Source organism: Canis lupus, chromosome 9, assembly GCF_003254725.2.
Source record: "Canis lupus dingo isolate Sandy chromosome 9, ASM325472v2, whole genome shotgun sequence".
Taxonomy (NCBI): Eukaryota; Metazoa; Chordata; class Mammalia; order Carnivora; family Canidae; genus Canis; species Canis lupus.
Genome location: NC_064251.1, coordinates 14,921,194 through 14,940,865, shown reverse-complemented (window position 1 = coordinate 14,940,865; position 19,672 = coordinate 14,921,194). Strand labels below are relative to the sequence as shown.

Sequence of the window (19,672 nt, the reverse complement as noted above, 5' to 3'; positions counted from 1 at the left end):
TATTCAGCAATATAATTTCAAAAAATCAAAGGTGATGAATGAAGGAAAAGTTATGGAGAAAATGTCTTCTTGAGATGTTAGGCTTTGTGTGAAAGATAGGATAGACTATGGTTGATAGAAGTATGCTATCAGTGTTATCCAAAAGAACTTTCTGGTATAATGTAAATGTTATATACCTGTGTTGTTCAGTGTGGTAGCCACCGGTCACTTGTGGCTAGTGAGCACTTGCATTGTGCCTAGTAAGACTGAGGAACCAATTTAAAATGTAATTTTAATTAATTTGAGTTTAGCCACATGTAGCTAGTGGCTGCCATATTGAAGAGCACAGTTCTAGATTATGGAAGCTTTTCTGCTGCCCACTTATTTATGCCAGCCTGGCACAGAAGAGTATTAAAGAAATTATCTGGTCAGATGCCATTAAAATCCAGCAGCTTAGATCCTTCTCTCCTGTGGCTTGTTGCTTCTTCCTCTAGTTATAGCACTTCCCACTCTAGGGGATCAGAGAAGATGTAAAAGAACCATACTTCTTAGCATCAAGGAGGGCAAGAATTATAGAGGCTCTAGGTCTGAGTGCTGCACTAGTGCTGACTACTAAGCACTAGTCAGATTTTGTTCAGTTTAAGCTACCAAGAGATGAAGGTGGTTTTGATATGCATTTTCCACCATCACATTAAACATAACTTCATATGTTTATTAGCCATTCAGAATTCCTTGAATTGTGTCATCATATCCTTTGCCTATGTTTCTGTTGGGTTGTCTTTTTCTTACTGATTTTGCAAGGATTTTTTTTTTCCAAGCCTGATACTTGTTTTTCAACTTTGTCGATGGCTCATTTTGCTATCAGAATTTTTGTTGTCAGGGGTACCTGGGTGGGTGGCTTAGTCGGTTGAGTGTCCCTCTCTTGATTTTGGCTCAGGTTGTGATCTCAGGGTCTTGAGATTGAGCCCTGTGTTGGGCTCCACACTCAGCAGGGAGTCTGCTTAAGGATTTTCTCCCTCTCCTTTTGCCCTTCCCCCTGCTCAAATGTGCATGCGCTCTCTCTCTCTCAAATAAATAAATTTTTGTTGTTAAATCTTTTTCTTGTCATCTATATTTAATGTAATTCTTCGGAAGACCTTCCCCACCTCAATATTTTTAATCCTGTACTTCTTCTAAATATATATATGTAGAATGTATATGTGAGTTTCTTTCTGATACATTCTTGTTTCATTTATCTCTGCTTATTTTTGTCTTAAAGATTTGAGTTTTTAGAGTATTGGGTTGAACTTACATGAAATTGCCACTTTTGTGCATCAAAAATTGTTAACTACCAGCAATATCATATAGTTCAAACTAATATATCTATTAAAACTTTTTATTATGAAAATTTCAAATACACACAAAAGTAGAGAGACTGTCATACTGAATTCTTCTGAACCTGTAACACAGCTTCAACATTATCAACATTTTGCCAATTTTTTGTATATCTCATTCTTGTTTCATTCCTCTTGTATATTTCATCTATCCCCACTTTAAAATTTTGCTGTGTTATTTAATTGACAAATAATTTTAACACCTATTTGAACAGGTTCTGACTTTATAGAAGTTGTTCTTTGAACTGATCTAATGAGTCTCTCTAGAAAAGTGTTAATATCAATGCTACTTATATAATCACGTGTCACTAATTAAGAAAATGTAGTCATATAACCAACTTAAGGGGAATTCCTTTGACTCTGAAGTAGGAAATCTCAATTCTGAGGATAATTAGCATTGAGATTCCTCTGGCATCAGCAATGGACAAGACCTCCTTAGTCCTGGAGTTGAGTCACTTAGGAGTTAAGACCATGTTTTCAGGACCACTTCTCTTGTCTTCACGTTTTCTTCCTATCAGGAGTCTTTGGAACCTAGTTTTAAATCCAGGTGTTCTGCTTTGATACTGAACTGTCATGGTAGAACAATTGTTGGGATTGAGCAATGCTTGTGATGCTCAGAAGGGTGAAAAAAATGAAGTAGATAAGAAACAGAAGACAATTTGTACAAAGGGAGAAAAAAGAATCCTATGCCTACAAGAGCAGGAAGATATCATTCAGACATCCTAGCTTTCTGAATCTGACTTTTAAAATACACAATTAACTCCACTTCCTACTCTTTTCAGAATTATAGCATTCAGCCGGCCTGTGAGATATGAAGACGTGGAACACAAGGTGACAACAGTGTTTGGGCAGCCTCTTGATCTACATTACATGAACAATGAGGTAAGAAACTAGATGGATGGTGTGGGGTTAAGGAGGGGTGAAAGCTAACTACCTTTTCTCCCTGTTTAACTGAGAATTTTGTAGTTTGTTCCTCTAATATCATCTGGAGGTTTCCATTTTCTGGAACCTCTTTTCTTAATTCCAATCGTTCTGGGGTTTACATGGGAGATTACATAGCTATTTCCATTTCTGTGCTCATTCAGTGCTAGTAGTTCCATGGTGGAATCAGGTATCGTGCCAGGGCTTATATTGTCTCCTTTACATTTTGTAACTTATCTTTTTCTTTCCAGCACAGCCTTAACAAGAAGCAGAGGTTTAGAATGGTCTGGAGAGGTGTGGAAAACTGATGGGTAGTTCCTTTATTGACAGTCATAAATGCTAGATTCTTCTCAGAGTTTAACTGCCAACTGTAGCTTGTTTCCAAAGTTATCACCTATGTAGGTGATTTCTTTAACTCTTCCTTCTCTTGCCTTCCACTTCTGTAGTCCTTATTTTTTCATACTTAGAATATTATCCAGTAAGGGATTCTTATAAGTGTCAATTACTTGGCTGCTTTTCCAGCTCTAAGAAAGGTACTAGAGGCTACAGTCTGCTTGGTCTGGTGCTGCACATTAGTGTGAGAGGCAGTGTGTTGGTGCCTAGTAAAGAGTGTGCATCTGGAGGGAATTGAGTTGGGGGACAAGACAAGAAAGCTGGGCACCTTCCTGGCCCTTTGAGAAACAAGTCCTTAATTCTTGGTTGAAGAGTTAAGAATCTCCTCCATAGAGCAACCCAAGTGTCCATCAATAGATTAGTGATCAAGAAGATGTGTGTGTGTGTATACATATATATATACACACACACACACACACACACACACAATGGAATATTACTCAGCCATAAGAAGATGAGATCTTGCCATGTGCAACAGCATAGATAGACCTAGACGGTAGTATGCTAAGTGAAATAAGTCAGAGAAAGACAAATACCAAAGATTTCAGTTATATGTAGAATCTATAACATAAATGAATAAATAAAAAGCAGGAAAAGACCCATAAATACAGAGAACAAACTGATGGTTATCAGAGGGGAGTGGATAGGAGAAGGGCAAAATGGTTGAAGGGGAGTAGGAGATACAAGTTTCCAGTTATGGAATGAATAAATCATGGGGATAAAAGGTATAGCATAGGGAATATAGTCAGTAGTACTGTATGGCAATAGATGGTAGTTATACTTGTGGTGAGCCCAGCATAAAGTATAGACTTGTTAAATCACTGTGTTGTATACCTGAAACTAATGTAACATTATGTGTCAACTATATTTAAAAAAACAAAACAAAACAGAGGTGTCTGGGTGGCTCAGTTGATTAAGCGTCTGCCTTCGGCTCAGATCATGATCTCAGAGTCCTGGGATTGAGCCCCCCATCAGGCTCCTTGCTTAGCGAGGAGCCTGCTTTTCTCTCTCCCTCTGCCTGCCATGCTCTCTTTCTGTCAAATAAATAAATAAAATCATTAAAAAAAAAAAAAAAAAACCCGTCAGCTCAAGGGGGATTAAAAAAGGCACTTCTTCTATAGTTTGGGGCAAAAATCTACAGGGGCTGAGATTTGTTAGCTAAAAACTGCCTGGTCCCCTGTACACAAAATGTACAACTATGATTGGATGTATTGCTAAATAGCTAACAAAAATAAGACCATCTGATCTTTTGTTTTTTGGACAAATTTTAGAAATGCAACAAATTTGGAAAATAAACCACTAACTCCATAGTTAATAAGTAATGCAGATGTAAGTAAAGTATGTAAACAAAAACATTTGAAATATAGGATATGAGGGGTGCCTGGGTGGCTCAATCAGTTAAGTGTTAGAATCTTGATTTTGGCTCAGGTCATGATCTCAGGGTTGGGAGATTGAGCCCTGCATCAATCTTCACACTGGATGTGGAGCCTGCTTAAGATTCTGTCTCGCTCACTCGCCCAATCCCTTACCTTGCACATACTTTCTTTCCCTCCCTCTAAATAAATAAATAAATGAATGAATGAATGAATGAATGAATGTTATGAGAACCCAAACCATATAAATGTCAAATCCATAGAACTTTTTCAAATTGCAGCTCAAGCTTCAGTTACTGAATAAGAAAGTGAGGCTGGAGTCAGCTGGGGAATCAGCATTAAAGAAGGTATTCCTCGGGTAGTAAAGATTTTTCTGAATGACTTAGTACTTGTTTCTGTTTCCATTAAGAATTCCGCATGTAGGGTGCCTGGGTGGTTCATTTGGGTAAGCATCTGCCTTTGGCTCAGGTCATGATCCCAGGGTTTTGGAATTGAGCCCTGCATCAGACTCCTTGCTCAGTGGGGAGTCTGCTTCTCCCTCTCCCTTTCTCTCTCCCCCTGCTGTGCTATCTCACTCTCTCAAATACATAAATAATATCTTTAAAAAAAAAAAAAAAAAGAATTCCACATGTCCCAAAATCCATTCTCAAACTCTTTTGCCAATAAAGTGACTGCCCAAAATGTTAGTCATTCATTTATTCAAATATTTATGCAGATATTAAGTCTAAAGTCAAACATAAGTAATTGTCATTAATTATTTTTTTTAAGATTTTGTTTATTATTTATTTATTCTTGAGAGACAGAGAGAGAGAGAGGCAGAGACACAGGCAGATGGAGAAGCAGGCTCCATGCAGGAAGCCCGACGTGGGACCGATCCCGGGTCTCCAGGATCATGCCCCGGGCCAAAGACGGCGCTAAACTGCTGAACCACCTGGGCTGCCCTGTCATTATTTTAGATCACAGATGTCTTTCCATACTCTGCTGATCTCAGTGACCAAGAGTTGACTAATTTACATTTTATTAATTTAAAATCCCTCAACCTCTTTTTCTTTTTTTTTCTTTTTTAATAAATTTATTTTTTATTGGTGTTCAATTTACCAACATACAGAATAACACCCAGTGCTCATCCTGTCAAGTGCCCAGTGCCCATCACCCATTCACCCCCACCCCCCACCCTCCTCCCCTTCCACCACTCCTAGTTCGTTTCCCAGAGTTAGGAGTCTTTATGTTCTGTCTCCCTTTCTGATATTTCCCACACATTTCTTCTCCCTTCCCTTCTATTCCCTTTCACTGTTATTTATATTCCCCAAATGAATGAGAACATATAATGTTTGTCCTTCTCCGATTGACTTACTTCATTCAGCATAATACCCTCCAGTTCCATCCACGTTGAAACAAATGGTGGGTATTTGTCATTTCTAATGGCTGAGTAATATTCCATTGTATACATAAACCACATCTTCTTTATCCATTCATCTTTCGATGGACACCGAGGCTCCTTCCACAGTTTGGCTATTGTGGCCATTGCTGCTATAAACATCAGGGTGCAGGTGTCCCAGCGTTTCATTGCATCTGTATCTTTGGGGTAAATCCCCAACAGTGCAATTGCTGGGTCGTAAGGCAGGTCTATTTTTAACTCTTTGAGGAACCTCCACACAGTTTTCCAGAGTGGCTGCACCGGTTCACATTCCCACCAACAGTGTAAGAGGGTTCCCTTTTCTCCGCATCCTCTCCAACATTTGTGGTTTCCTGCCTTGTTAATTTTCCCCATTCTCACTGGTGTGAGGTGGTATCTCATTGTGGTTTTGATTTGTATTTCCCTAATGGCAAGTGATGCAGAGCATTTTTTCATGTGCATGTTGGCCATGTCTGTATCTTCCTCTGTGAGATTTCTGTTCATGTCTTTTGCCCATTTCATGATTGGATTGTTTGTGTCTTTGGTGTTGAGTTTAAGAAGTTCTTTATAGATCTTGGAAACTAGCCCTTTATCTGATAGGTCATTTGCAAATATCTTCTCCCATTCTGTAGGTTGTCTTTCAGTTTTGTTGACTGTATCCTTTGCTGTGCAAAAGCTTCTTATCTTGATGAAGTCCCAATAGTTCATTTTTACTCATACAGCAATTTGGTAGCATGGCAGGATACAAAATCAATGCCCAGAAATCAGTGGCATTTCTATACACTAACCATGAGACTGAAGAAAGAGAAATTAAGGAGTCAATCCCATTTACAATTGCACCCAAAAGCATAAGATACATAGGAATAAACCTAACCAAAGAGGTAAAAGGATCTATACCCTAAAAACTACAGAACACTTCTGAAAGAAATTGAGGAAGACACAAAGAGATGGAAAAATATTCCATGCTCATGGATTGGCAGAATTAATATTGTGAAAATGTCCATGTTACCCAGGGCAATTTACACGTTTAATGCAATCCCTATCAAAATACCATGGACTTTCTTCAGAGAGTTAGAACAAATTATTTTAAGATTTGTGTGGAATCAGAAAAGACCCCGAATAGCCAGGGGAATTTTAAAAAAGAAAACCATATCTGGGGGCATCACAATGCCAGATTTCAGGTTGTACTACAAAGCTGTGGTCATCAAGACAGTGTGGTACTGGCACAAAAACAGACACATAGATCAGTGGAACAGAATAGAGAATCCAGAAGTGGACCCTGAACTTTATGGGCAACTAATATTCGATAAAGGAGGAAAGACTATCCATTGGAAAAAAGACAGTCTCTTCAATAAATGGTGCTGGGAAAATTGGACATCCACATGCAGAAGAATGAAACTAGACCACTCTCTTACACCATACACAAAGATAAACTCAAAATGGATGAAAGATCTACATGTGAGACAAGATTCCATCAAAATCCTAGAAGAGAACACAGGCAACACCCTTTTTGAACTCAGCCACAGTAACTTCTTGCAAGATACATCCACGAAGGCAAAAGAATCAACCTCTTTTTCTTTTCTTTGCCCTCTAAACCTTGCCCTGTCAGGATTTGAGAACCACAAATGAGAAATCTCTTGAGACTTCATTTTATGTTTATTGTTAGTAATAATAGCTTTATTGAGGTGTTATTCACCTACCATAAAATTTATCCTTTTAAACTGTACAATTCAGGGTATCCCTGGGTGGCTCAGTGGTTTAGCGCCTGCCTTTGGCCCAGGGCGTGATCCTGGAGTCCAAGATCAAGTCCCACATCAGGCTCCCTGCATGGAGCCTGCTTCTCCCTCGGCCTGTGTCTCTTCCTCTCTCTCTCAGTCTGTGTCGCTCATGAATAAATAAAATCTTTAAAAAATAAAAAAATAAACTGTACAATTCAGAGGTTTTTTTTTTTTATACACTTACAGATTTGTATGACCAACACTACTATCTAATTTCAGATACCCCAAAGCAAAGGCCTGTACCCATTAGCAGTCACTTCCTCTTCCCTTCTCTCCCCAGCCCCTGGCAGGCAAACACAAATCTACCTTCTGTCTCTCTGGATTTGCCTATTCTGAACATATCATATGCATGGAATCATACAATATATGGCTTTTAGTGTTTGGCTTCTTTCACTTAGCATAATGTTTTCAAGGTAAGAATACTTCATTATATGGATAAACCACACCTTATGCATCCATCTATCTGTTGGTGAATACTTGAGTTGTTTTCACCTTTTGTCTATTATGAATAATGCTGCTATAAACATTTGTGTGCATATTCTCATATGCACGTATGTTTTCAGTTCTCTAGAGTACACACTTAGGAGTGGAACTCTTATGGTAACTGTATGTTTAGCTTTTTGATAAACTGCCCATCCTTCCCATATCCCCTGTACCATTTCACATTCCTACCAGCAACATATGAAAGTTGTAATTTCTGTATCCTCACCAATACTTATTATTTTCTGGGTTTTTGTTTATTTTATTTTTTTTTAAATTATAGCCATGCTAGTAGATGTGGTGTCTCATTGTGGTTTTGATTTGCATTTCCCTAATGCCTATGATATGGTGCATCTTTTCAGTGCTTGCTAGCTTTTGTCTTCTCTGGATAATGTCTGACCATTAAAAAGAATTGGGTTATTTATTCTCTTACTGTTGCGTTATAGGAGTTCTTTATATAACCTGGATATCTAGACCTATACTGTACATTTACAAAGTTGTAGTTTATTTGTTTACTTTAAAGTCTACTCCAATTACTTCTTTATCTCTCTCCCACCTCCCACAACAATCTTTCTTTATTCCTACTTTGAGTGTTACAGGAAGAAATTCTTTTAATATAATGATATGATTTGTAAAATTTTCTCCCATTCTATGAATTCTCTTAAAATTTTATTTTGTTTTTTAATTTTATTTTATCCTTTCTTATTTATTTTAAGTAATCTCTACACGTAACATGGGGTTCGAACTCACAACCCCAAGATCAAGAGTTGCATGCTCTTAGCCAGCTAGGCACCCCTTGAAATGTTCTTTTAAACACTGGCCTTGCTATTTGTGTTTTCCTGGCTATGGTTTAGAGTTGTCATCTCTGAGAACTGATGAAATTAATTGGACTTTTTCTTAATTTTGTGTTTGCCACAAATGTATAAGATCTGACATTTGCTGGGTCCCAGGCAAAGCATACTTTTCTTTTAGTATCAAATACTCATAGTGTCCTCTAGATTTAAAGATTTATTTATTTATTTGAGAGAGTGAGAGAGAGAGAGAGCAGGAAGAGGGGCAGAGGGAGAGAGAAACTTAAGCAGACTCCATGTTGATGTCACAGCCCAGAGATCACAACTGAGCTGAAACTAAGAGTTGGACACTTAACAAATACCTTTAAATATAAAGGAACCACATGCTGCTATGCAGCCTAAATTTCTGTTCTTTTTTTTTTTTTTAGATTTTATTTATTTATTCATGAGAGAGAGAGAGAGAGAAAGGCAGAGGCACAGGCAGAGGGAGAAGCAGGCTCCATGCACCGGGAGCCCGACGTGGGATTCGATCCCGGGCCTCCAGGATCGCGCCCTGGGCCAAAGGCAGGCGCCAAACCGCTGCGCCACCCAGGGATCCCTAAAGGATGTTTTTAAAGAGGAAGCAAGGGCAGTCCGGGTGGCTCAGCTGTTTGGCGCCTGCCTTGGGACCCGGGTGTGATCCAGGAGACCCTGGATCGAGTCTCACGTCAGGCTCCCTGCATGAAGCCTGCTTCTCCCTCTGCCTATGTCTCCGCCTCTCTCTCTCTCTCTCTCTCTCTCTCTCATGAATAAATAAATAAATAAAATTTAAAAAATAAAATAAAGAGGAAGTGCTTCTCAGAAAATATCTTCAAGCAATGGGGTGTGCAATAGCAGTAGATGAACTCAGAAACATAAAGCTAAACAAAAGAAACTAGATGCAAAAGACTATGACCTGAATTGAATATGTATGAAGTATGATTCCATGTGTAGCAAATGTCCAAATGAGGCAAATATAGAGACAAAAAGTAGAATAGTAGTTGCTAGAGGCTGCAGGTGAGAAGAGGGAGTGACTACAAGTGAGTGCAGGATCTTTCTGGCAAAATGTAAATGTTAAAAATTGAATTATGGCGATGGTTGCACAATTGCAAGTTTATTAAAAAATTATTGAATAGTTGTACACTTAAGGAAAAGAAAAAGAAAATATCTATATGGTTTCAATTAGTTTTAACATCCCGTAGTATCCAATGAGATTGTTTTCCTTCAGACTTATTTTTTGTTGTTGTTTATTTTGCTTATATTTAGAAACTAAAGATTTTTATCTTATATGCTTCTCTTTTTCTGTGTCCTGTGTCACAGCTCTCCATCCTGCTGAAGAACCAAGATGATCTTGATAAAGCGATTGACATATTAGATAGAAGCTCAAGCATGAAAAGCCTTAGGATATTGCTGCTGTCCCAGGACAGAAACCATGTAAGTAGCCCCTATGATGGCCTGGTAGCTAAAGACAAGACTTGCTGTGCTTCAGGAGTTTACCTGGCTTCCTTGACAGAATTTTGTGTTCCTCAACTGCTGTTAAAGTAAGCACATAATGGGGGGGCGTTTGGGTGGATCAGTTGGTTGGGTGTCCTACTCTTGATTTCAGCTCAGGTCATGATCTCAGGGTCATGAGATCAAACCCTGCATTGGGCTACATGTTGGCCGTGGAGCCTGCTTAAGATTCTCTCTAACCCTCTCCTTTTGTCTCTCCCCACCACCTTTTTCTCTCCCTAAAACAAATTTAAAAGTTTAAAATGAAGCAGGCATAGAAGTGCAGCCCAGCCTGAGTGGCCAGGTAGCATTTTGGATGTGATTTCACTGCAAAGTCAAGTCATCCATGTTGAAGTTGCAGCTAAAGGTTACTTGGCTTGTGACATGGGAGGAAGGAAAACATATGATAAAAGAGAAAATTCTTGGGATGCCTGGGTGGCTCAACAGTTGAACGTCTGCCTTCAGCTCAGTGCGTGATCCTGGAATCCCGAGATTCTCACATCGGGCTCCCAGCGGGGAGCCTACTTCTCCCTCAGCCTGTGTCTCTGCCTCTCTCTGTGTGTCTCTCATGAATGAATGAATGAATGAATGAATCAATCAATCAATCCAATCTAAAGAAAAAAAGAGAGAGAAAATTTTTTCTGTATTTTTGTTATTTCTTTTTTTTTTTTTTTTAAACTTTTATTTATTTATGATAGGCACACAGTGAGAGAGAGAGAGAGGCAGAGACACAGGCAGAGGGAGAAGCAGGCTCCATGCACCGGGAGCCCGACGTGGGATTCGATCCCGGGTCTCCAGGACCGCGCCCCGGGCCAAAGGCAGGCGCCAAACCGCTGCGCCACCCAGGGATCCCTATTTTTGTTATTTCAATTCAATTTGAATCCCAACAAGAGAGATTTGATGAGGGTGGGGTGTAGCAAAGGCTGCCAAGGATTTGAGACTATCATGTAAACCTCTCACAACTCCTCAGCAGTCATGCCTGTCTCTTGAGAAACATGTAGGAAACAGACTTTTCCTTCTGTTCAATGGAAAAAAGGCCACGGAGTGGGCTTCTTGTAACTTACTAGCTGCTTCCTTACCAAATGGCAGGCAATCTATAGAGGCCGTCAGAAGTGAGGAATTATCCCTTAAATAACTGCTTCTTTTAAAAGGTCTTTGATGCCTATATTTCGCAAGAATGATTGCAATTTGGGTCTGTCGTCATCTTTTTCTTCTTCTTTTTAAGATTTTGTTTATTTGAGAGAGAGAGATTGAGCATGAGTGGGGGCAGAGGGAGAGGGAGAAGCAGACTCCCTGCTGAGCAGCTAGAACCGATGTGGCGCTCCATTCCAGGATCCCAAGATCACGACCTGAGCCAAAAGTAGATGCTTAACTGACTGAGCCACCCAGGAGCCCCCTTACCATGTATTTTTAAAAAGATGTTTTGGGATCGGGCTGTCCTACTCATTAGGGAGAGGCACAAGAGAATGCAGTTAGGAGGCCTTAGAATAAAGAAGACATTTTCTAATATTATAGACATGTCCATGTGATTGAGGATTGGTCTTCTCTGTCCCAGATGTATCTTTTTTCTAGATATGTTTTGGGAAGTATTCTGAAGTAAAATATATACTTTATTATTTTATTTCTCTGTTCAAGTTACTTACCTGCTCCTTATAGTCTTTCTTTATTGCCTCTCATAGAAGGTCTAAATATAGTCTAGCATCCAGGGTTTATCACCAGATATCCTTCTTTCCAATTCTGCAGTCTTCCATATCCCTCAACATACTCATCATACTCCCACCCATTCTGCAGTTCTTCCTTATTGCTCTTTGCTAGACCGTGGCTATGACCTTGTTTTTAGGATCTTACTTGATTTACCTGCTACAGAGTGGTCAGTGTTTGTGACTGCAGCCATCTTATCTTGGTTATTCCCTGTTCCTTTAGTCATTGGATATAATGTGCACACTAGTTTATAGGTTGCTTAGTAATTGCCCTCTAGTTGATACATATTTGTAAGTTTTACCCCAAAAGATTATTAAGCTCCTCAAGAGCAGGAGCTGTGATTTATTGTTTTGGGACCCCTTCCCCACCCATCCTCTAAAGAAAACACAATGAATGCTTCTTAATTATTAGTAAAAGTCAAGTGGAGATCATATTCAGCAAACCCCTTCTATACAGAAGAAGCTAGAATTAGGCTTCGGTTTAATGGTGTAATTGCTTGACTAGAAGCTAGCACCCTTGATTATGATCTCTTCATTCCCTTGATGAGAATGTATAGATAAATGGTTCTTTACATCCACTTTCCCATCCTTTAAGGGGTATGCATGGCTGCAGATACTGCTGCAACACCCAAGCTGTTTGAAAAATGACCATCTGAGCTCTGATGCCTATGGCATTGCATTAGATGTTGCATAAAATAAATGCCACGTTGATGCCTCTCTAAGGACTTTTATATATATATATATATATATACACACACACACACATATATATATATATATATATATAAATTTTTAGGACTTATATTTTTAAAAATTACTATAAAGTCAGTATAAATTCCCCCCTTCCCCTGTCAATCCCCTGTCAATATAACTTTTTATAAAGCTTTATTTATTTTTAAATATTTTATTTATTTATTCATGAGAGGTGAGAGAGGTAGAGACATAGGCAGAGGGAGAAGCAGGCTCCATGCAGGGAGCTCAAAGTGGGACTCGATCCCAGGACACTGGGATCACACCCTGAGCCGAAGGCAGACACTCAACTATTGAGCCACTCAGGCGTCCCTTTATAAAATTTTAAAAAGAGAGAATTATTAGGGCGTCTGGGTGACACAATCCACCTCTTGGTTTCATCTCATGTGTGATGCTGTGGTTATGAGATTGAGCCCTGTTTTGGTCTCCACACTCAGTGGGGAATTTGCTTGGGACTCTCTCCCTGCTGCCTATTTTTCTCTCTCAATTAAATAAAGAAATTAAATAAAGAGAGAATTACCCTATGCAATCCTATCACTATAACACACTCATCAATTGCTATTTACATGTACCCCTATAGTTTTGAGGTACATACTTTAAGTATTGTCATGGTAGTCCTCCAATTTTCTAATTTATTTTTTCACTTAACGTTGTGATGCACATTTTCCCATGTTAATGTGTGATCTTTGTAATTAAAATTTATCAAAATGCATAATTCCCTTGAGTAGATATACCATAATTTAATTAAATAACCATTTTTGTTATTATCAGGTCACTTAAGCTGCCCCAACTTTTTGCATTTATAAAGATTTACATTTAAGTCTAGCAGTTGTGGGTAGCCCAGGTGGCTCAGCGGTTTAGTGCCTGCCTTCAGTCCAGGGTGTGATCCTAGAGACCCGGGATCGAGTCCCACATCGGGCTCCTTACATGAAGCCTGTTTCTCCCTCTGCCTGTGTCTCTGCCTCTCTCTCTCTGTGTCTCTCATGAGTAAATAAATAAAATCTTTAAAAATAAAATAAAATAAAATGCTTTAAAAAAAAAAAGACTAGCAGTTGTGGGGACACCTGGGGTAGCTCAGTGGTTGAGCATTTGCCTTTACCTCAGGATATGATTCCAGGTTGGGGATCAAGTCCTGCATCGGGCTCCCTGTAAGGAGCCTGCTTCTCCCTCTGCTCTGCCTATGTCTCTGCCTCTGTCTTTCATGAATGAATGAATGAATGAATGAATGAATAAAATCTTAAAAAAAAGGACTAGTAGTGGCAATGGTAATGGTGGTGATGAAACCTTTCCTTGGGAACTTCCTCACCTAGACTTCACACTTCTTTTTTTTTTTTTTTTTTCTTTTTTTTTAAGATTTTTATTTATTTGAGAGAGGAGGGGAAAAAGCATGAGGCCGGGTAGGGAGGACAGAGGGAAAGGGAGAAGCAGACTCCCTGCTGAGCAGGGAGCCCAGCACGGAGCTCAATCCCAGGACCCTGAGATCATGACCTGCGTTGAAGGCAGACACTTAACTGAGCCACCCAGGAGCCCCACTGCAGGCTTCTTAATAAGCTCAGGAATCTCACCTCTAGAACAGTGCTTCTCTAACCATCTGTGATGAAAAATCAGTTTTATTATTCTAATTTCCAGTCTGTTACAGACCAATTTTTTTTTTAAGATTTTATTTATTTATTCATGAGAGACAGAGAGAGAGAGGCAGACACAGGCAGAGGGAGAAGCAGGCGCCATGCAGGGAGTCCAACATGGGGCTCGATCCCGGGTCTCCAGGATCATGCCCTGTGCCAAAGGCAAGCACTAAACCACTGAGCCACCCAGGGATCCCCCAGACCAATTCTTTTTAAAACACAAAAACTGAAAAATGAAATGGTAAAATAAATGAGAGATATACAAAATATAAGACTATAGTGTTTATTGTTAATTTCAGTAGACAGTAAGTCACTCTGCCAAATTGCTGTAAAAGTCTGTAGAGAGTTATTCTCTGTTTTTGTACTACCTTGTTGAGGACTGTTACACCATCAGCTGTTGCATGGTACCAGTCCCACAGATCATACTTAAGTGTGCTACTCCAGGATACCATAGCACCCTGCTGTGTCTCCAGCAGATAACTGGCAGCCACTTCATTTCTCTGTAGAGTTTCTTAGCAATCTATTGCCTCATCCACCTCTTGTTACTGCTTCACTTCCCTTATACCTGTTTTCAAATGTGCAGTCTCTTTCTTCTCTCTGAATTCCTTTTCTACTGATACTTCTATTACAGCTTCTAATCTTTCCTCTTTCTTTACCCCCCACCAAGATGTATGTCAAACCCCTCCCAGCTCACCTGGCCAAGGCCATGTCTTAGGCTTCATGTGGTTCTTACCTGGGAACTCCTGGAGTTTGGTCATCACAGAGCCTCCTATTAGTCTGAAGAGCCTCTCTCTCACCTTGCTTTCTCCTGCCATTTTAGGATACTTCATCATCTCCTTCAGTAGTTCTTGCTGCCATAGGCCTGTGCCTGCTTATTCCTATTACAGACTTTTTCTCTAAGCATGTGTGCATTCAACTGTGAGTTTATCTTTCTACTCTTGACCTTCTTATAACTTCCTAGACCCAAATTTTCCACTATCTTAAAATAATCTCAAGCTTAACATTCTTCTGTCACTTATATCTGAATATGATAAAAATCAAGTACCTAGTCACCTTAAACGGAGTATGGCATTTTGTTTTGTTACCTCAGATTCACCCTGACAAGGGTAAACTTCTAATCTTCTCACCTAAATGTTGCCCACTTCCCAAATATCCCATCAGTGAGTTCCATGCTATCTTGTCTACTATTTCAAAATATCAAGGATAATCTAAAATAATGGGGCAAGTGCAGGAAGATAGAACCAAATTTGTTGAGTACAATAGCTTCAGTCTGGCCTCTGGTTAAATATAACACCTTACATGTATAAGTGCTTTTGTCTCTCTGATTCTTGCAACTTTGAGAGGTCAAGGGCAGGCAGCTGTTCTGGCCAGTCTACACCTAGGGAAACCTAGATTTAGGGTCGCTTGCCCATGGTGAACAATCAGTGATGACAGAGTTGGTCTAGAATCCAGATGTTCTGACTTGTAGTTCAGTACCTATCACTTACCCTCCGGGAGAGAGGTCTGATAACTATTATAGTGTCCTTGGAAGACCTCCTCCGGGCTCTTCCACAGTTCATTTTAAGCAGAACAGAAAGTATAATGTTGCCCATGGGACGAAGTTGTGAGGTGTTGTGTCATTCTCTTTCCCACAGCTCAGAGGGTAACTGAGCTAGAAAAGGTCCAGGAAAGATGACATTTTCAAGGGGTTGGAGTCACTTTTGTATGTGAATAGCCAAAAAAGCCTGGGACTCTTTAGTCTAGAAAGGCACCCTAAGCTGTAAATATGCAGTCAAAGTCTAGGAAGCCCTGGAGAGTACAGATAATGAAAACACAGATTTAGTCACCTTATCTCAATTTGGATGAACTCTTTAATTATTGGGTTACCTTAGGAGAAGAAAATATAACTATCATAAGTATTGCAGTCTTCTGTGCAAAGTCTCTTGATGCCACCCTTGAAGCAGAGGACTAATGAGATCCAGGGTACCATTTCTCACCTTACATTCTCATGAACCAAACTGGAGCAAACACACACACACACTTTTACCCTCTGCATAGTTGAATCCACTTGTTCGTTTTGTCTCATTCCATCAAATCTTTTATCAAGATAGTCTGTGGGTCAACTCTTGTAACCACTTTTTCTGCTGATCCCGTAGCTTCCAGTCACCATAATCTTTATTGATGTGGTTCCCTGGTAATTTTTCGTGTTGTTTGTGTTAGCCACACACACTGCTACCTACAGAGTCCTTCAGTGAGATTTACACTGAATAGTCAAATGCCACCTTCTGTTTTCTATCTTTAGAACATTCTGCTGGCCACACTTTACCTGTGGGCTTTCCTTTCACTCCACCACAATCCCTTCTTGTTTTTCCTAGCCCCACCTCCCTCTCTTTCCCACTTCTAGTTTGTGTTCAAAGTTTCCTGAATCCTTGCATGAACCTCATTTTTGTTTACTGTGCCATTCTCCTTTATCCCTCTACTAAGGTTTTGAAACTTGACTGAATATTACAAACACTTGGGGAGATTTAAAAAATACCAGTCCTTAGGGATGCCTGGGTGCCTAAGCAGTTTAGCACCTGCCTTCATCCCGGGATGTGATCCTGGGGTCCTGGGATCGAGTCCCACATTGGGCTCCCTGCATGGAGCCTGCTTCTCCCTCTGCCTGTGTCTCTGCCTCTCTCTCTCTCTGTCTCTCATGAATAAATAAATAAAATCTTTAAAAAATAAATACCAGTCCTTGGGCCCCATCTCCAGAGATTCTGTTGTAGTTGATGTGAGGTGTCTAAAGCCTCACAGGCAGCTCTAATGGGTGTCTAGGATTGAGAACTGTGAACTTAAATTGAAATATAACTTTCCTACGACCTTGCTGCTCAAAGTGTAGCCTATGGACCAGGAGCATCAGCACACCTAGAAGCTTGTTAGAAATGCAGATTCTCAGGGTACCTGGCTGGCTTAGTTGGGAGAGTGTGTGACTCTTGGTCTTGGGGTTGTAAGTTCAAGCCCTAGATTGGGTATAGAGATTACTTAAAAATAAAATCTTAAAAAAAAAAAATGCAGGGGATCCCTGGGTGGCTCAGTGGTTTAGCTCCTGCCTTCGGCCCGGGGTGTGACTCCGGGGTCCCAGGATTGAGTCCCACGTTGGGCTCCCTGCATGGAGCCTGCTTCTCCCTCTGCCTGTGTCTCTGCCCCTCTCTCTGTGTCTCATGAATAAATAAATAAAATCTTAAAAAAATAAAAAAAAATGCAGATTCTCGACTCCATCCCAGACATACTGAGTCAGAATCTGTGTTTTAACAAGATCTCAGGTGATTTGTGCACATTAGGGTATATGAAGCCTTCCTTTGAAACCTCCATTGATCCTCTTCATCTGTTTTCCAACCTGTTGCCATAATTTCAGCCGTTCCTTCTACAAACCAATGCTCATGCTGGCTGTGGAACCTACTTTACTGTCTCAGTTCTTAGCGTTTAAAATTGAGTCTAGAGTGTACGTTCTTTTGTACATTTCAAATTCACATTGCCAAGATTTATGGAATTCTCACTGTGTATAAGGCACTGTGTGTGGGCAGCCCTGGTGCCACCTGTGGCCCAGGGTGTGATCCTGGGGACCCGAGATTGAGTCCCACATCGGGCTCCTTGCATGGAGCCTGCTTCTCTCTCTGCTTGTGTCTCTGCCTCTCTCTCTTTCTCTCTGTGTCTCTCATGAATAAATAAATAAAATCTTAAAAAAAGAAAAAAAGCACTGTGTGCAAGCAGGTGTCCTCAGGGGGCTCATCATGTGGCTCTTCTCTTTCTGACTATAGGGCTGTGGCCTTTCCTTGCCCTTCACTGGCCTGTTTCCCCAGTATGTGGCTTTGACTGTTTTTTCCTTTCTGACTCTCAGCAGAGAGCTATTGCACATCGGAGGCTTCAGAAAGAACATTCCACTTCCCCTTGGTTCTGACTTCCCGTTAGAGCAAGACAGTTTGTAGAGACAGCCCTGCATGTGACAAAGTCTGGCGTGGAAAGACGAGAGGAGGCTGCTTGGCAGCTGAATTCAGCCCTGAGACCAGGAAGCCTTTTTCCTGGAGGACAGGATATAGTTTGTTTAGGTCGAACTTTTTTTTTCTTATGTGAGGTAGAAGAGCTGGAGAAGCAAGTTGAAACTTTGATCCAAATTATTTAGCGCGCCTGACCTCCCATTTCCACTCTCTGTAGTGCTCCACGTATTTATAATCGCATCCCTATGTCACTTGCTCACCATCTACCTTCACTTTTCAGCTTTCTCAGTGCAAGGTCCCTCTTTGTTGCTTTGATTTTTTTCTAGGGCTCGTTGGGTGGCTTAACTGGAACAGTGGAAAAGTGAATGTGTGTGTGTGGTAAGCTTTCTGACTCTGTTCTGAGATCCTTGACCTCTGACAGAATGGTAGCTATGATAGCCTTTCCCAGATGAACACAACCCTGAGGTGGTTTTGCACATAAACCCCTGGTGATACTAAGCAACTGAGATTTTGCCATAATTTGTGGGGAGTGATTGTGGTTGGGGGAGAAGCAGCATATCAAGCTACTTTTAGGAATACATGTTTACCAACCAGAATTCTGCTGGGCGGAGAGGTTACTGTCATTCTCTATTCTGACCCCCCACTCGGCTGGTGATCTCGCTGCTGAAATAATTTCCTGCTATTTTTCCCAAGCTCTCTGGAGAATTTTATGAGAGGGTATTTACAACTCACTTTTCTGTTTAGCATATTATTATAGGAAAACCTATTATTCCTCCATGCCTGGGTCATCACCTCTTAAACTGGAGCATTGGGTCTTAGTGCTCAGATATTACTGAAGCTGTAAAACTACCATGAGGAAATCGTGATTTGCCCAGGTTGAGGAGTAAGATTTGGGGGGGAAGACTGGGTAGCTCATGTATTGAAAGCATGAAGACAGCTAAGAGCACGAGCTGTTCTACAGAAGGGACATGTGGGCCTCTCTTGGCCTGCCTGCTAAAGATAGCTCAACCTTTTTCCTCTTATCTTACAGACCAGTCCCTCTCCCCATTCTGGGGTGTCCAGGCAGGTGCGGATCAAAGCTTCCCAGTCTGCAGGAGATATCAATACCATCTATCAGCCCCCTGAACCCAGAAGCAGGCACGTCTCTGTCAGTGAGTATTTCACCTCTTTTTTCCCCTCTCATCTAATTTATCGGCCCATGCTTTTAAAAAATTAAATATTAATTAAAAACCATCATCAAAGATTTATTGACTGTTAACTCTGTGGAAAATAATCCTCTATGCCTTTATTTGGGGGGAATGGGTAGAGAAATGACCGGGATGGTGTCCTTGACTCTCAGGGAGCTTACAATATAACAATGTGATGGTGTGACCAAGTTCCTTTTTAAACATGTCTGAAAAAGTGATCTCCTCAAACATCTACTTGGAGACCTCCAACAATAAACAGTTCACTCTCATTTTTGACCATTGTTTTGCTAAAAAACTAGGGACTTACAGGTTAGAAGTAAGGTCCAAGTTTAAATTTTAACTTCAGATCTCTTGCTTATGATTCCTGAGGAGTCCTTACACTTTGAGGAAGATGTTGATTAATGAAACTTTTAGAGAATCAAACTAAGTTGTCTGGAAAGAACAGGAGACTGTTGCCATAA

The 19,672-nt window shown here is 40.4% G+C and overlaps 1 protein-coding gene across 3 annotated transcripts in view; it reads left to right on the top strand.

Annotated features, from left to right (window-relative positions):
• Positions 1-19,672, top strand: part of MAP3K3 (mitogen-activated protein kinase kinase kinase 3) — a 69,777-nt gene that overhangs the window by 29,966 nt on the left and 20,139 nt on the right. For all 3 annotated transcript variants that reach the window (XM_049114601.1, XM_025436718.3, XM_025436717.3), the window contains exons 4-6: positions 2,135-2,234; positions 9,823-9,936; positions 19,055-19,175. In XM_049114601.1, the coding sequence (XP_048970558.1) occupies positions 2,135-2,234; positions 9,823-9,936; positions 19,055-19,175 (335 nt within the window). The remainder of the gene's footprint in view (positions 1-2,134; positions 2,235-9,822; positions 9,937-19,054; positions 19,176-19,672) is intronic.